Genomic DNA, 16851 nt, shown 5'->3' with positions numbered 1-16851 from the left:
TTTTTGAATATCTTTTTCCTGATTGTACTTGCAAAATGTGTTTTACATTTTTTGTGCAAGGGTTTGCCAATACAATAGATTTTGTTTTCGATTTATAGAAGTAGCACAAAAATTCCAAGAGCAAATGACAGAAGTTCGTGTTGCAAAAGAAGAACATGCCAAAGCAATGGACATCAGAATGAGGACGGTTCTTGATCAAATTGATTCTCAAACAAAGGTTTTGCTAAAATATATTTTTAGTAACGATTAAACAAAACCTTTTGTTTGCTTAAAACCATTTCCTTTACTCTTTAACCAGTTAACATCAATGCTTTTCTACAATATCTCATTTTTCAATCTTGATATGAAAATGAAGAATATTTAATTCCCATTTTTCGTTTTAATTTTTTTTAACTTTTTTTAAATTGATATAAAGCCTTTTTTTAAAGATTTCACAAGACTATGAAGGTTATGTATTGTTCTTGTGTTTAAAGAGGTTATTTATTGTCAAATGTCTTTTATTTTAAGGGAATTACTCTTATATATCAATTTCAAGGCAATATTGACCCAATCCATATTTTTTGACAGGTGTTGGAAGGCCAAACTGCTGAGCTGCGTCAATTGCAAAAATCTGCTTCTTACAAAGAAGAAAATGATGAACTGAAAACCAGGATTGAAAACCTGAGCAAGGATTTGGTTAAAAGAGAAGAGACCATGAAAGGTAGAACCTTGTTTAGTATTACTTGGCAATATTTGTCTAATTTTTTTACAACATACTTCTCAAATCAACTATTTCTCGTTACCATTGTTTAATGCTCATAAAAAATGCAAATATAGTTACTTGGGAGTGGATAGACCCACAGTGCACATTTGTTTTTATCTCTTAACAACTTTTCTTTTTATACAGCTTTGCAGAAGGAGCTATCCACATTTGAAGAATCCAAAACTTCAATGGAACAAAACCTGGAAAAAACACAAAATGAAATGCTGACCTTGCAAAATCAGCTTAACAATGCTGAGTCATGTCGCAAAGATGAACAGGAGCAGAAAAACGTTGTTGAACAGAAACTGGAAGAAACCATTAACCAGCTTTCTGAAATGAATGTTGCAATGGAAACAGATAGAAAAAATGCTGAAGTGTTACATATGCAAGTGAATGAACTAACTGAAACTAAAGCCTTGATAGAGAATGAAAGTAAGCTGTTTGCGGAAAAGATTTCCGCTTCAGATACTCGACACGCTGAATTAAATGACTTAGTTAATAAGAAACAAGCAATGTTAGATCAACTGAATGCTACTTTGATTGAAGCCCAAACAAACATTGATTCTCTTCAGCAAACAGTAAATGACCTTCAAAATAAAAACGACCTTTTAACGTCTGAAAATAAAACATTTGAAAAAGATGTTTCAAGATTGAAGGATGCCATGAAACAAAGTTTAGATCATCATCAAGAAGAGATAAGAGCCATGATGCTCTCCACTCAGGAGGTTTTGTCCAAAGAAGCCAGCGACCATAAAAATACTAGAGCTCTTCTTGAGGAAAAGACAGAGTCATTAGCAGATCATGAAATTCAAGTGAAGATGCTTCAAAGTAATGTTGCTGATTTAAGTCAAAAAATAACATTGCTTGAAAATGAAAAACTGCATTTGGCCGACATGGAAAGCAATCTTAATGAGGCCAGTCAGAAATTGCTCAAAGAAAATCAGGAAAAATCACAACAACTTAATGCTTCGAATGAACAATGTACGAAACTAAATACAGATCTTAAATCTATGACGGAAAGGTTTAATTCTGCCGAATCTGCATTAAAGGCAGAAGAGGAAAAAGTTGTAATGCTACATGAGACAGAGAAAGAATTACAAGCGAAAAATGTAGAACTGACCAGCAAACTGGAATCATATGATAAAGAGTTGAAACAAGTATCTGAAATTTTATCCAACGAAAAATCAAACTATGAGGATTTGAACAATAAATATGCTGCAATCCGTGATGAAAATTCTGAACTTAACATTAAACTGAACCAGAGTGAAAATAACTGTAATGAAAAACTTGTTGAAAATCAACAACTTCTCAAAGAGTGTGAAGATCTAAAAACCTCAGTTGATGCATTGGAAGAAGATCTCACCAAGACAAACAAAGTTTTAACAGAAGAAAATGAGATGCTTACTGAGAAACTAAATGTTGCAACTAATGAGTGCTTAAATTTGTCGACAGAACTAAAGGAAACACAATTAAAGCACCAAAAGCAACTGGACTCATGTGAGAAGGTTTTACAGGAAAAAGTAACAGATTTGACACATGAAGTTGAACGTTACCATGTACAATTGTCAGAAACCGAAACAGCTTGTTCACAAAAGGCTAATGAATATAAACTACAAACAGAATCGCTGCATAGTAAGATTAATGAGCTTAAAGCAAGCAATGAAAATTATGAAGAACAGATCTCAGTTATTGCTGTAGAGAATTCCAACTTGGCAAATGCTAAAACAATTCTGGAAAGCACAAATGCAGAAAAAACTTCGGAGATTGAAACTCTCAATAAACAACTGTTAGAAGCACAGTCAACCATGAAGCAGGTATCAGGTGAAAGCTCCACCACTAGAGGGCATTTGCAGGAGCAAATCGACGCTTTGACGATGGAAGCTGAAGTTTCTTCCCAGATGATCGATCAACTGAATGACTTGGTAAATATCCTTAATGTATTGTCAATTTTTTTATGAATGCTATTGTAGGGACTTTTTTGGTCAGTATAATTTAGGATCGTAGAGTTAGAATAATTGTACTTTACTGTGCTATTGTAATTGTACTATTAACCAACACAGTATAAATTCAAGAAGGTTAACAGCTAGTATAAACCCCGTATATGCTATGGATACATACAAGTGAATCTGATTAATTGCATTAAAAAAGCTTGGCAACTAGTTTTGTGATCAACCATATTCATCTGCACACTGTTTTTCCTTTAAAATAAAAAAACTTGCAAACACAAATTTAGGTATTTCAAAAGCCACAGAAAATACTGCAATTTTTCTTATTCTAAAAACATTCCAAACTTTAAACATGTGCAAAAATATACTCTCCATCATTTTTTTTTACAGAACAAGGAGTTTGTAGCAAGCAATGAACTGCTGGTTCAAAAAACGAAGGAGCTTGAAGGTGCCAACCTTTCTGCTGCAAAAGAAATCCAAGAACTTGGACAAAAGCTTATAGAACAACAACAGGAATACTCCTCTTTACAATCTGAGCTCCAAACTTTCCAAGAATCAAATTTGCAAATAAACGAACAAATGCAAAATCTTAAAACTGAATCTTTTCAAATGTCTGCAGAAAAAGATGATTTATCTAAAACTTTTGCTTCAGAAAAGGAAAACATTACTAAAGAATTCAGTGAAAAATTACAAAACTGTGAGGAACAAATTGCAAATCTTCAAGAAAATGTCACAAGATTATCAGAAAACCTTGAAGCAGCCGTTGATGAAAAGACTGTTTTAGCCAAAGAGTGCAATGAACTAAAATATGACCTTGAACAGAAAGCAAAATTGCAATTTGACCTTGAAAATGAGCTACGAAATGTCAAAAATGAACTGTCAAGTTTTCAATCTGATTCCGAAGACAGGTTGAAAGAAAAAAGTTTGATTGCAGAAAACTTACGGAAAGAGTTGAATACTTTAAAAACTCAGATGACTTGTAAAATAGAAGAAATTGAAGATACATTGCGTGGAAAGGAACAGTTGTTACAAGAGGTATTGGGATGTGGACTTAAAGAAAGTTTATTAATTAAATATTCAGGACTATGTAGTGGACAAATGGAAAATGGTTTATTTTATAGTTGTTGGGCAGTATATTAATAACTTCCAAAATTTTAACAATTATGATTTGGGACATGCCCTGGACTAACAAAAAAAATCTTTTAGTGTTAATACAATGGTATGCTGACTTTGCATTCCGATTTCAAAAAGCAATGTATAATTCCCCAAATAATAATTTCCCAAAAATATTTTCTAACTTGGATTTAATTTTTTTTTAGGTGACTGTGGAATATTCAAGGCTACAGGCAGAATTGGATGCAAGTCGTGTAGAGTTTGCTCGTTGGAAGGAAGAAGAGAAGAAGATTAAGGAAGAAAACTCCTCGGATGCAGAACTCATCCAACAGAGAGATGAAGCAGTTGCTCGTGCATCCCATCTTGAAGGAAACATGTCGCAGGTAAAATTGATACAGATAGTACAGAATTTTGTTAATTTTTAGCCTAGGCACAGAGATAGTGGGCCCATGTTGAACCCAGGTCTCTTAAGGCATAGTTTTTGCGTTCAATCATTAAATGCAATCTTCTGACCATCACACAATCATCAACAAAAGTTTTATTAACACATTGAATATGTACAAATTTTAAGCATTTTTCCGGAATAAAACATCTGTTGCTGCAAGACATAATGTATAAACAAGTATTGCTCCTATCAGTTTTATTATAATAATCTACATTTAGATTTTTAAATTTTTAGACTTATGTAGGTGGTGCATCCATAAAATAAAAAATATTTTTTCAGTTATTCATGCACACTTAAACCAGTAATAAGAATCACATAAAGTGCTTGATGCCCAACTTAACAGAACACTTGAAACTTATTTCAAATGTACAGCCTAGCTCTGATAAGCATCTTTTTATATTAGTAACATACCAGTTTTTGTAGCATTATGATACTAAAGGAATTCACCGATTTTTTGTGTGTGCATTTTTAAGACATTGGTATTCTTTGCATAGTGTGGTATTTTTGACTTGTAGTTTGAGAAAATTATTCTCGGAGAATTGATGCGGTTTGTCGATTCGCCGAAATATGCTGGCGAGGTTTTAGACGATGACAATGGCCTTCACCATGCCATTGTGTCATATTTTGAGGTAGCATGCATGTCCAGGTGGCCTGTGAAATGTGAATGCATTATGCATGGTGTGCAGTTGCATTTTGTGTCACATTACCACTTACTAACCAATAACCAATTTTTAGGTCATGCATTATTCATCTATTGTCTTAGTTTTGTTTGTCTATGCGTAAAATTGCAGGCTTCGATGCAAACTAAAAAAATGTTTAGTTGGAAAGCTTAAAATTGTTTTTTGTGTGTAAAAACTTTTTGTTTTACCTTGTTTTGTGGCATGTAAAAAAATTTTGCACTTTTATTTATTTTTGACAAGCAGCGTTGCTTCTTACGAACTGCTGGTGGTATCTCTGTGTTATTGTTATACTTTTGCGTTGTAATCATCCAACTTAAACAACAATTAGTTACTGTAAAATTTAAACGGTATTCATCACCTTAATGCAATGTTCAAAGACATTAATAATGTGAATAAAATTATACCAATCAATTTTTTGTGTGTCTATAGCATCAAGCCCAACTGGAAACTAAACTCACAATGACTGAAGATAAGCTGCAAGAACTTCAAACCCAAGTTGGAAACAGCAACCAGAACAATCAAAGCTATTACCCAGGTTACTATAGTGTTAAATTAACTCCTGATTGGCACCAGGGAAGGGAAACTTAGAATAGTATATTACTGTAAAATAGTTAAACCGAATACAGAATATTAAGCCCATTCTGCAGTTTTTTAAATACTGGCATAAATATTTCTAGCAGACTTGTAATCTATACTACAATGAATGAAATTCATGTTACTTTTCAATAAAAAATGTCTGTGAATTCTGGTTGCACAATCAATAGCTCCTCTAAATAGCCCAAACCAGATGGTAACCAAATCTTTAGCCCAAACCAGATGGTAACCAAATCGAGTAAAAATCTGTTCAAACATGCACATATTTTTGACTCATTTAAAGATAAAATATTTTCATTTTAGACTCGTTTGAGGAGAGTCTTGGAGGTCTCGGTTTGGAGGAAAGTCCGAGATTAATAAATGAAGAACAACAGGAACGTGAAAAACAGGTATTGTAAGTTTTTAAAACAGAAAAAAATATGCGTATTTGGATAGTTCAAGTAGAGTTGTCTTCGAAATCTAGTTTTCCCACAATATTTATTATTAGAAGTGCAACCAAATACATTTATTTCTTTTTAAAATACAGTTTTTATGTTGTGTTGAAATAAGTCTAACATTTGAAATTTTTCACAGGGTGTTCAGTATTTACAAATGCAACTAGAAGATCTTGCACACGAACAGGAATCACAAATGATGGAATACACACAAACAACAGCAAGACTAAATGAAATCATAACAAGGTACATAAGCAACCAAAAAGTCACACTTGTATGTGTATTATACCCCTCAATCTATTAGCTTTCTAATTTTACTTTCACAAAGACTCAAAAATAAAATACCCCTAGGCATTTTACAGTTACTAATTCAAACATTATTTTGCCTAAAGCAGTTCAGTGTAAAAGCATTCTTTGCTTATTGAAGTTTGCGTAATTCCAGGGGTTTTAATGGAAAATTTGCTTTAATATACCTTTTGGATTTCATACCTAAGTTGTAAAAAGTATTTAGCAACATTTTCACATCATTGGACACTGAAAAGGTAAACATAACTTGGTCACGCCTGATTAAACACAGTGATGTTTACACCTGCTCCTCCTGGGAGGGACAGGAAATTTCTCTCTTTGTTTCTTTATTATTTGTCTGCTGTCTGACACGTTGCAGAGCAGCTATTGTAAATTGCTTTGCTGCTCTTACTGTAAATGTCTGATAGGAATTTCCTCTGGAAATGTGGATTCCTTTAGCCCAGTTGTTTAAATAAGAAGTAAATATGTATATAGCTGTTTTTTAACGACAGTTTGGTTATGTGTTTGGTAATTGTTTAATGTCAGTGGTTTTTTGACTGTCTAATGTTGTGTACTGTACAATTCTAGTGTGGTATTTTATTTGTTTTAAATAAGCTTAAAACAGACTTAAAAAGAGGTAAATAAGTAGCAAGGTCAGTCTATAACTATAACAGTAACAGTCTATATCTTGGTACAAGATTTTCTACCAAGGCCAGTTTTAGGAAATACTTCACATTTATTGTTAACATCTAATGCATATGTCTGGTTCTTTAAAACCTAGTGTGTTTGTTCATGCATATCCTTTAAAACCTATATTTTAAACCAATTTGTTCTCAAAAACTAGCCTAAATTCAGTCTGCAGAGTGTGGCAGCTGCACGCGCGATTATTTAAAAAAAAAAAGTTTTTGCACACTAATTTTGGAAGGTTGCACGCGGAAATTTCGCACGAAAGGCATGTAATTGTACTGTTTTGACCTCTTTTACTTGCTTTGCGCCTGTTGAACTTGGCTTTGCACGCGAACTTAGGGATCGTGCACGCGCGAGATCTCGTCAGGAACTGCCATGTTCTGCAAACTTGGCCTAAATCAATGTATTTAGAAATCTGTCATTGTATTTTTCTTTAACACTAGCAAATTCTTGCCAGTGAAACCATGTGGTCATGCTTTCCATGGTCCATGGACCACCAGTTGAGAACCACTGCTTTAGGCAATGATTGAAGTTTTTTTTCTGCTTGTTTGTTGGTAATCAGGCAACAATGTGTTCTGTAACACATGAAAAGCCATTTTTTAAGCCATGTAAGAGATGACTTTTAACATTTCTAAATACATCCACCATTATAAGCAGCTCATTAAATTTTCATATTGACATTCTTGCAGTAATCATGCACTCACAAATATTCTGCTTATGTTTTATTTTTTAAATAGTTGACTGCAAACTTTGTTTTTTGTTTCTGGGTTTCTTGCATAGGTTTTTATCTTGTAGCAGTGAATGTTTGCAGTTTTTAGTTTATTTGAAAGTTTAGTGCAATTTAAAACTGTTTACCACTGAGTGTGATTTACATTTTGAACACATAGATTGAAAGAAGAAAAGCAACATCTGTTGGAAGCATTTGAAAAGCAATCAGAGAGTCTCAATGATGTCCTGAAAAGGTTTGTATACTTATTAATGCAGTTCATAGCAAGTTTTTGTAGATGATTAGTAAGTCCACATTTTTGGCACAATTTGTATTTACCACATACATAATCCCAATTGACTTGCTATGTAACTTTTCTAGTGTTGAAAAGTTACTCAAGTAACTCAAAGTAGGCAAGTTCCACTCTTAAAACATTTACTGAAAAAGACTCAATGGGTAAAATGGATATAAAAACCACTACACCATGCGATTCATCCATTACATTGTAAAAACGTTTGCCTTTTCAGTAAGGACAGCATTGTTTATAATTCATTAGGTTATAAGCAGTGGTGAGATTCAAATTTTTTGTTAGCTGGTTCTATCACAAAGTCATATTTTTCGGCCGGTTCATTGACAGTAACCAGTAATGCTATCCGGTTCGCTGATTTCATAACAATTCTTGAGATGGTTCTATAGAACGGTGCGAACCGGCTGAATCCCACCACTGCTTAAAAGGTTTTGGTCAGGTATATAATCTTACACTGTAAAATAATCATAACCTAATGTATGCCAGGCAATATTTTACACCAGGGTTTTGGGCTATGTGCTGTTTTAAACCAGGCAATGTTTTGCGAACTAACTTTTAACAGAATAATGAATGTTTACTGCAAATTCATTTGACTGTTAATATGAAAACTGATTTGGCATCACTATGCACAGACTTGAAAAGTAGCTTCTTCAAAAAACTCACATACCAAAGAGCTTGTCAAAAATACCGAGAAGTTCTTTAAAAAAAAAATCTGATTTGGTTGGATTTTTTTGTCTCAATAACTTCTCCCACCTAGTAGTGACGGAAGCCAATTTCACTCTCCTTGTTTTCACATATCAAGCCTTATAGTTTTTTTCTGCATGACCTGGTAATAAATGCCATGTTGACCACAGCCCAACCCTTGCTTTACGCCATGTGGGGTGTGTTTTAAACAATGTCTGCAAAATTACCCAGACCCTATAGAACTACAGAACTGTATCAACATACAGATCATGTAAAATTATCATGTCTAAGGTTGAGTGAAATCTATCCATGTATAACTCAGAAATTAACTTTATCTTCATATAAATGTTTTTTGATGTAAACACTGCACACTGTTTTGATCTATATTGTCTCATCAGTGTAGCTTGTGACAAGAGATAACCTGTATTGATTAGTGTAGCCATGCAACGGCACTTCAGTTTGTTGAAATTATTGGTCTGATTCCTTTGAAATAATGTGTTAGTTTCATCAACAAACTTTAAAAAATGCTTGATTAAAGAGACATAATGGGACAAACACATTGTTTCTTTAAATGAAAACGTTTTCAAAATGTGTTTTTTGCTATTTGACTCTAGGTATGAGGAAAAGGATTCTGAGTGGAATTCCTTATCGAAGCTTGTTGAAGAGCAACAGCTCCACCTTGTGACAGCAAGAGCTTTGCAGGAAAACAGTGAATCAACATCCGAAAAGAGTTCACAGCAAATAAAACTTCTGGAAGATAAACTTGATAGCCTCCAATCAAAGTTACAAGTAATATATCAAACTGTCTGAACTTAAACAGGCTCCCAGCAAGAATTAAACATCTCAAAATTGTTCATCATTTCATTCTTTAAACAAAAAAATTGTACCTAGTACAGAAAATTACCATCAAATTTTTAATCTGTAATATTTATTGGTTACATTTTCTTAAGTTTAAAAATTATCTTAGTATTTAGGCAGTTTTTGTAAGGAACAATCATTTCAAAATTTAGAAGTACATTAAAACTTGTTGATCAATGATTGATTTTCTCTCATGTGGTTCACAGGATAAAATGGATGAATTGAGCATAATTCAGAATGAGAAGGAAAAATGTGAATTTGAAATCCCTGAATTGAAATCCAAATTGAAAAACCTGAGAGATGAAAATGGTGTTTTAAATGAACAAGTAATTTTCAAAGTTGATTTTTCACTTCAATTCTTTCAACTTTTACATTGTGTATACCTACGAATTTTATGGAAAAAGTTCACCCAGCCCACATACCGTATTTACTCGATTGTAAGCCGCCCTTGTTTATAAGCCGCATGTTACGGTGTTAAAAAATAATGTAAGCCGCACGCTGGAGTTTTAGATACTATTGTTTCATAATACATGTTTATGTTGTTACTTAGTATAAATATTTTTTAGTTATACTAGTGTACAAATAATATCAGTAAAAATTAAAATGTAAGCCGCCCTCAGTTGTAAGCTACCCCCGATTATAAGTCGCACAAACGACAAAACAATATAAGCTGCGGCTTACAATCGAGTAAATATGGTGCACAAGAAAAAAACACGACTGTCTTTAAAATATGCTCATTTCTAAAGCAAATGTAACAATCAATGATTTGGCCATTACCAACCAAGAGCAGTAACTAAAACATTTGTAAAACAGATTCACAATGATTCATACAACAATTTTACTCATTACAAATGTTAATGACATCATACATGTTCATTGTGGCATATTGCCAAACGATTACTCATTGACTCGAATAAATTTAGTCGAAGGGGTCACATCATTAGTCTTGGTTGTTTATTATTTTTGCTTGAATAATATTTATCGAATGTGTAATAATATATTTGCAGTGCAAGCAAAATGTATCCACTATTGACAACATGCGACAGGAACTTGAGCATGCTCTGGAAAGTAGCGAATCAACAAATAGTCGACACCAGGAGGAAGTAGAGAGACTTAAATCTTTGCTCAGAGAAAAAGATTTGGTAAAAAAATATATCTTATGCTTACCTGAAAACAGAAGTGAATTGCATTTACAATTGTCTAATTATTTTCGATGTTATGTGTCGATAAAAAATGACAAAAAAATTGTTGGATAAAAAGCATAAAATATTGGTCGCCAATAACGCACTTCTTGTTTTGCTTGTGTTGCAAAAAGTTTTAATATATTCACAGAAATAGAGCAAAACAAATATTCAATCTTTGATGTGCTTGTGCTACAATTCATGTTTCTGGCAATCACTTTTATGGTGTTTTTACAGGAGATTTCACAATTAAGTGAAGATTTGGGTGACCAAACTCGTGAATACAATTCTCTGAGTCAGTCTATGATGGAGAAATGTCATGAATGTGAGGAGATCACCGACAATCTTGCGCTTCACCAAGAAAAGGTAAATTGCTTAGGAAAACTTTCTTGTGGAAATAATGTAAAGAAAGCATTTCATTATTTTTCAAATGTTTCGGCAAATGCTCATGCCATCGTCAGTGATATGAAGGCCACATCAGTTACACCCATTTATATCCATTATTATAAAGATCTTTGCTCCCAAAACTACAAGACTCTGACCGAGTATTTATTTTGCTATTTAATGCAGGGGGTCCATACTAGAAAAATCCTATAATATTCAATCTACTCAAACAGAGTCCACTGTGATATCTCTATTTTTCTCTTATTATAAACTTGTAGCTCTCAAAAAGCCTTCAGATGAAGTCAAGAGTATAGCAAAATAATTTTAATTAATGTATGGCTGTCAGTAGATACATTTTGCAGCAACATGCCTTGCATCCTGATGTAGTGGTTCTTAAAATAACGGTTTGTTTATCATTCAAACAGGTTTCAAATCTCGAGAAGGAACTGCACCATAGAGACTCAGAGCTGGTTGCCTTGTCACAGCAGCACGAGGGCGCTGTTGAGCAGGCACAAGTTAGAGCCAAAGATTTAGCCGAGTATGTCGCAACCTTGGAAGGAAGAGTGAAAGATAAAACGGATGAAGCCACATCAATGAATTCAGAGGTAAAATTGCTGTTCTTTGTTTTGGATGTGTAAGATTTTATTTCGTTTATGTGGGCAAAATTTTAGTGCAAAAGCACTTCCAATCTAAGAGAAGTAATGGTTTTGAAGTATTTTAAAAGATTCATAGTACACAGGAAGACTTATGTAAAAAAAAATACTTTTACTTTTACAAACTTAATACTTGCAAGAGTAGTTTTATGTGGACACCAGCACTAATTACACCAGTAGTGAAAATACAATATCGCCCTAAGTTTGGAGACCCCAATAAAATTTCTGATTCTTATAGGTTGACAACATGCAAAGTGAAATAAGCAGATTACAAAATGAGCTTGAGGTGGCAAGGAAAAAGATTTATGAAAGCAACGAGAGTTTCAACAATAAGTTGTATCTCCATGATGAAAAATATCAAGAGCTGCTGGTAAAATATCATTTTTTTATTTTTCACTAATTTGTAATCAATTGTACACCTCAAAAATATTTATGAGATTACTGTCCACATAATATTGTTTTAACTTCTATGATTGATTGACAAATAATATGAAAATAGAGAAATGCTAGAAAACAGTGATACATTTTTCAGAAATATTTTTAAGAAGTATCATAAAAATATAGTTATATTTAAATTTACCATTTTTTATGCAAAATGGTATTCTTATTCAATGCACTTTTCGTTTAAGTAGTAACGTGTAAAAAACTGGATTAGAAGTATGTAATTTGCTTTATTGTTTTTAGCATGATTATGAAGAACTAAAGAAAAAGACCAGTGAAGAATTATTACTTGAAAAAGAGAAGAATGACAAACTTCAGGAAAAGTATACTGCTCAGGTAAGCATATTTTATGAAACATAAAGTTTACTGGGTGTGTAAATTTCAAAAAAAGTACAACTTTTTTGGTATACTGTCCATTTAAACAGAAAGGTATGCTTTGAGTTCTATTTTGCAACAACCACACATAACAAAAGCTGCACTTTGCCTAGGGATGGGCCGAACCGAGCCAGAACCCGAGTACTTGGTACCGAGCATCGCTGTTTTTAATGCTCGGTGCTCGGTGCTCGGCCGAGCAGTTGTACAAGCTGACCCGAGCGTTAAATTTGCATATTCACGCCCTGCTAACATACATAACTAGTGTTCGAACGGGTGTCTATGAACAAAAACGAATAATTTTTCAAATGTATTAGATAGTGGAAAAACGCGTACTTAAAAGGGCATGTACAGCTTAATAAAACACCGCCGGTGATGTAAGAGGCCTTGTAGAGCTTAAACGTGGAAAAGGGATTTTTTGTGACGTCATAATGCACCGAGCGTGCTCGGCCGAGCACCAAGCGCTAAAGTTAGATGCTCGGTGCTCGACCAAACAGAACATTTGCAGTTTTGGCACATCCCTAACTTTGTCAATATTTTTGCTCATAGTGTGAATAATTGGAATAATATACCAGTGAAATATGCGAGATTGCCAGAACATGGTTAAGTGCAGAGAATTGCTTTTTATGCCAACATTGGTTGGGGTTAGCTAAGTGATTACCGAAGGTTTTTAACTTGTACCATGTAATGTCCCCGTACCAGCTATATCACAAAAATCTGCTGCACTGTAAATACTAACTCTTTGTTTTGCCATAAACATGTTAAATAATAACAAAAGTCATTATCGCACATGTATACACAATGCATAACCTGAAAGTTTATTGCAAAATATGGTATTGTGATAGATTTCTTGTTAACTAAGCTAAACTAGTGTACCACCTGGAAGGCTTCACAAACTACAGTTTAAGAATCATTGGGTTTGCCCTTACATAAATTTGGCCACAAAGGCATGTGATCACAAATATTACAATTCATACAATTTCACATATAAAATTTTGCAATTCAGGCAAGAGATGTCAGCAATCTTACTTCTCATCTGGAACAACAGATCCAGGAGGCTGCCCAACATCACCAGGGAGCAGCTTCTCATCTTGAGGAGGAACTCGCTGTCCTCCGATCTTCCCTGGAAGAGTCCAACAGAGATCGGACCTTGATGCAAGATGAGCTTAAAGAATCGAGAAGTGAAGTGAAAGAGCTTAAACAAAAGGTAAGTGACAACTAATGTTGCTTATAGAAAAATTAAAACAGATTTGTTTAGGAAATTCAATTCATTATGCATCATGTAAAATTACACATTTGTCTGACAAAGATTATTTCTTTATTTCTCTTCATCACCCTAAGAATTTCGAAAAAAAACCATTTTTATTGGTCAGGTCATCAATTTACAAAAGATTTTAAATGTTTGATGTTGTTAATTCTGATCTTCTAACTATAACATCCTGGATATTTGTAACAATTAGTTTTGAAGTTAACTGCTTATGTCAATACACTTTTGTAAGGGATTAAAATCACAATTGGTGTGAAAAGCCTAAAAGTTGTTTTTTTGTTCATTTCTATTATATGTGAAATCAAACTGCTGTAAGTTTGTTTAAAAAACAATTGGCACGAAACGAATAAAATGTTTTAGGTTGAGGAAATGGAAAAATGGGAAGCAGAATTACTAGAAAAAGACAAGTTGGTCGAAAATCTTAAATCAACTTGCAGGTATGATATCTATGGTTAAAATGTGAAAAGCAGTAGGAATAATTTTTAAATTTATTTGTTATTATTTAGTCTTCTTGAGGAACGATTAACAGAATCATCGCAGAAGGTCCGATCAGGAGAACTCCTTGTAGAAAAACTTACAAATGAGCTCTCTGACACCACCATTCGGCTGGAAGAGCGCAATGAACTCGTTCAAAAATTTGGTGATGAAATAACGAAGATCACTGAAGAGAAGAAAACATTAAAAGAAGCTCTTCAGTCAGAAAGTGAAAGACAGGTAAATATTTTTTAGCAAATAGCCTAGTTTTATGTATTTAATTAAATGCTCTCGAATCATCAATGTTTTGTGTTTCTTCTTGGGGCATTTTAGTTTGTTTTCATAGTTACTTAGAAGACACTCCAAATTTTGTGAAAAAATGCGGTGAAACCAAAGTGGCAAAAGCTGCACCCGAAAATGGTGCTAAACCTAAAATGTGACAAAAAGCTCTGTTACCTGCAAATTTGTTCTGATCAGAAAAATGTTTACGGTTTTATAAAAAAAGCACAAGCAAAATTACTAAAATGTTCAAAGTTAGCAATCACCTTTTTTGGAAATGCTTTTGATCTTGGTGATGAAACATCTCTTGACTTGTTTACACAAAAACATTTCTTGTTCGATGGAAGTATTGAAAAGCTGGAAAAAAATCTACAAGGAAACATCTGTGTTTCTTTTTCAAAGCTGAATGAACTTAACTACATGGTTGAGTCACGCTTGAGCGAACGTGACCAGCAGGTGCAGGCCGTGAATGAACAAGTGAAGGCTTTAAATATTGCAGTGCAAAGCAAGAATGAGGAAATTGACCGATTGAAACAGATTAATGAAACTATTAATGCACAAACAAAAGGTACATGTCTGTCATAGTCATTTCATTGTTTGAATGAAATTCAACTACTAGTAGGCTATTAAAATGCTAATGTTTTAGCTGTTTTGCGATATAACTAACACTTTTCTTTTTAATGTCATAGGTTCTACCTTTTGGGATAAACTGTTATTTCCTAAATTTTGCAAATATACTCAGGAAGTAATCCTAAAAAACATAAAAGAAACAATTAATAATGTGTTTCCTATATATCGTATTGTTGTGCAGATACTAATCTTTTGTTGGTCTTTTTAATGCTGTTAAAAAAACTACTATGTTTTTTTTTTCAGATGAAATTTCAAAGTATATCCAACAATGTGAAGAACTGCAAAACAGACTAAGCAACATTCAGTCAGAAAAACTTGACCTTGAAACCACCTTAAGATCTTTACAGGAGGACACTGAAAGAAAAGAAGAATCTTGGATGAAAACCTCGCTTGACCTTGAGGAAAAGGTGGGTGGTGACCTCATTTGAACTTTAGGAAAATGTGCTGATACATATGTACTGGCTGGAATTTAGTATTTTAGTTATGCTTGTGAGAGCTGTCTATTGTGGTATCATATGCATATTTAACCTCTTTTTCAGGGGTGTCCAACACGTGGCATGCATGCCAAATGTGGCATGCAGAGCATTTAAAAGTGGCACACAAGCTTTTGCAAACATTCCGATTGTAAACCTTAGAAATTAGGTTACGAACTTATTTTTGTTCTATTGATTGTTCATGGCATATATTCCCACTTAAGTAAGATAATCGTGCAGTAATAAAGTTGCACAACCCACTAATAGAATTGAAACATAAGCCTCGTTCCAAATTATTTATATTTTTGTTGCATAAACAGAATAAAAGGTTTCTGGAGTACTATAAACAAAATTACTCACATTTGCCGACATATTTTTTTTAAACATTTAATAGGATTTGAACAGCATGAAAATTGTTTAGACAAATTACTTTACCAGTTGGAAATTACATTTTCAGGTGAGAAGTCTTACTGAGAGCGCCAACAACTCATTGATGGAGTCGTCACAGTATGAAGATCAAATACAGAGTTTAACTGAACAACTAAACAATTCAAAGACTGAAACAGAAGCAGCTCTTAAGGACCAGGTAATACACCATGCTTGCAACAATACTGTGTTACTTCTTACATGTAATACTGATTACAACAAATCGGAGTTAATCCGGACCTGTTTAGACCAAAAAAATTGTTCAGATTTGGTGAAGATCCGGATTAACCGAATCCGGTTTAACCAAGGTTTATTGTAGTGCCATTTTCTAGCTTTTTACATAAAACCTGTGTTTTGTTTTACTTTATTGTGTTTTATGTATTTTTAGCCTTGTGATTTGGAATAACGAGTAAGTTAATCATGTAAATTGGCTGTGTTTTGATGTCAGGTGTCTTGTGATGGTTTGCGTAGAATTGAGCTTTTGTGTACCTCACGTTGTGTTTACATGCCTATTATTGGCCAGAATAGAAGATTGTCACTCGCTGCAAAATCCACTAATAATTTCATAATGTCGGGTTCAAATGAATCTTAGTTAATGAGATCTACTAAATGCTTCTTTTCTGTAATTAAGAGCCCATTGAAAATTAAAATATGGGTATGTTTTATTTTCATAAAAAAATGACTGTTTATTATTACAGCATACTTAGATGAATGTATGTGGTTTGCTAAGCTTTAAACAGTGATGTATGTGTATTGTGGTAGTTAGGGTGTGATTTTTGGTTTATAGGTA

The 16851-nt window shown here is 33.5% G+C and overlaps 1 protein-coding gene across 2 annotated transcripts in view; it reads left to right on the top strand.

Annotated features, from left to right (window-relative positions):
- The window catches only part of LOC145237295 (uncharacterized), a 35721-nt gene that overhangs the window by 6373 nt on the left and 12497 nt on the right, over nucleotides 1-16851 (top strand). The window contains exons 12-34 of one of the 2 annotated variants that reach the window (XM_080100099.1): nucleotides 99-217; nucleotides 568-700; nucleotides 887-2664; nucleotides 3079-3723; nucleotides 4008-4184; nucleotides 4762-4875; nucleotides 5356-5461; nucleotides 5824-5909; nucleotides 6094-6200; nucleotides 7814-7888; nucleotides 9238-9412; nucleotides 9688-9807; nucleotides 10489-10623; nucleotides 10900-11028; nucleotides 11472-11651; nucleotides 11938-12069; nucleotides 12384-12476; nucleotides 13519-13719; nucleotides 14140-14216; nucleotides 14286-14493; nucleotides 14935-15100; nucleotides 15406-15569; nucleotides 16093-16221. In XM_080100099.1, coding sequence (XP_079956225.1) covers nucleotides 99-217; nucleotides 568-700; nucleotides 887-2664; nucleotides 3079-3723; nucleotides 4008-4184; nucleotides 4762-4875; nucleotides 5356-5461; nucleotides 5824-5909; nucleotides 6094-6200; nucleotides 7814-7888; nucleotides 9238-9412; nucleotides 9688-9807; nucleotides 10489-10623; nucleotides 10900-11028; nucleotides 11472-11651; nucleotides 11938-12069; nucleotides 12384-12476; nucleotides 13519-13719; nucleotides 14140-14216; nucleotides 14286-14493; nucleotides 14935-15100; nucleotides 15406-15569; nucleotides 16093-16221 — 5249 coding nt within the window. The remainder of the gene's footprint in view (nucleotides 1-98; nucleotides 218-567; nucleotides 701-886; nucleotides 2665-3078; nucleotides 3724-4007; nucleotides 4185-4761; nucleotides 4876-5355; nucleotides 5462-5823; nucleotides 5910-6093; nucleotides 6201-7813; nucleotides 7889-9237; nucleotides 9413-9687; nucleotides 9808-10488; nucleotides 10624-10899; nucleotides 11029-11471; nucleotides 11652-11937; nucleotides 12070-12383; nucleotides 12477-13518; nucleotides 13720-14139; nucleotides 14217-14285; nucleotides 14494-14934; nucleotides 15101-15405; nucleotides 15570-16092; nucleotides 16222-16851) is intronic. The other variant, XM_080100100.1, reaches the window with a different exon arrangement.

Source organism: Phallusia mammillata, chromosome 7 (assembly GCF_965637545.1).
Source record: "Phallusia mammillata chromosome 7, kaPhaMamm4.hap1.1, whole genome shotgun sequence".
NCBI classification, from domain to species: domain Eukaryota; kingdom Metazoa; phylum Chordata; class Ascidiacea; order Phlebobranchia; family Ascidiidae; genus Phallusia; species Phallusia mammillata.
The sequence above is the reverse complement of the archived record's forward strand: the minus strand, read 5'-3'. Positions and strand labels throughout refer to the sequence as shown.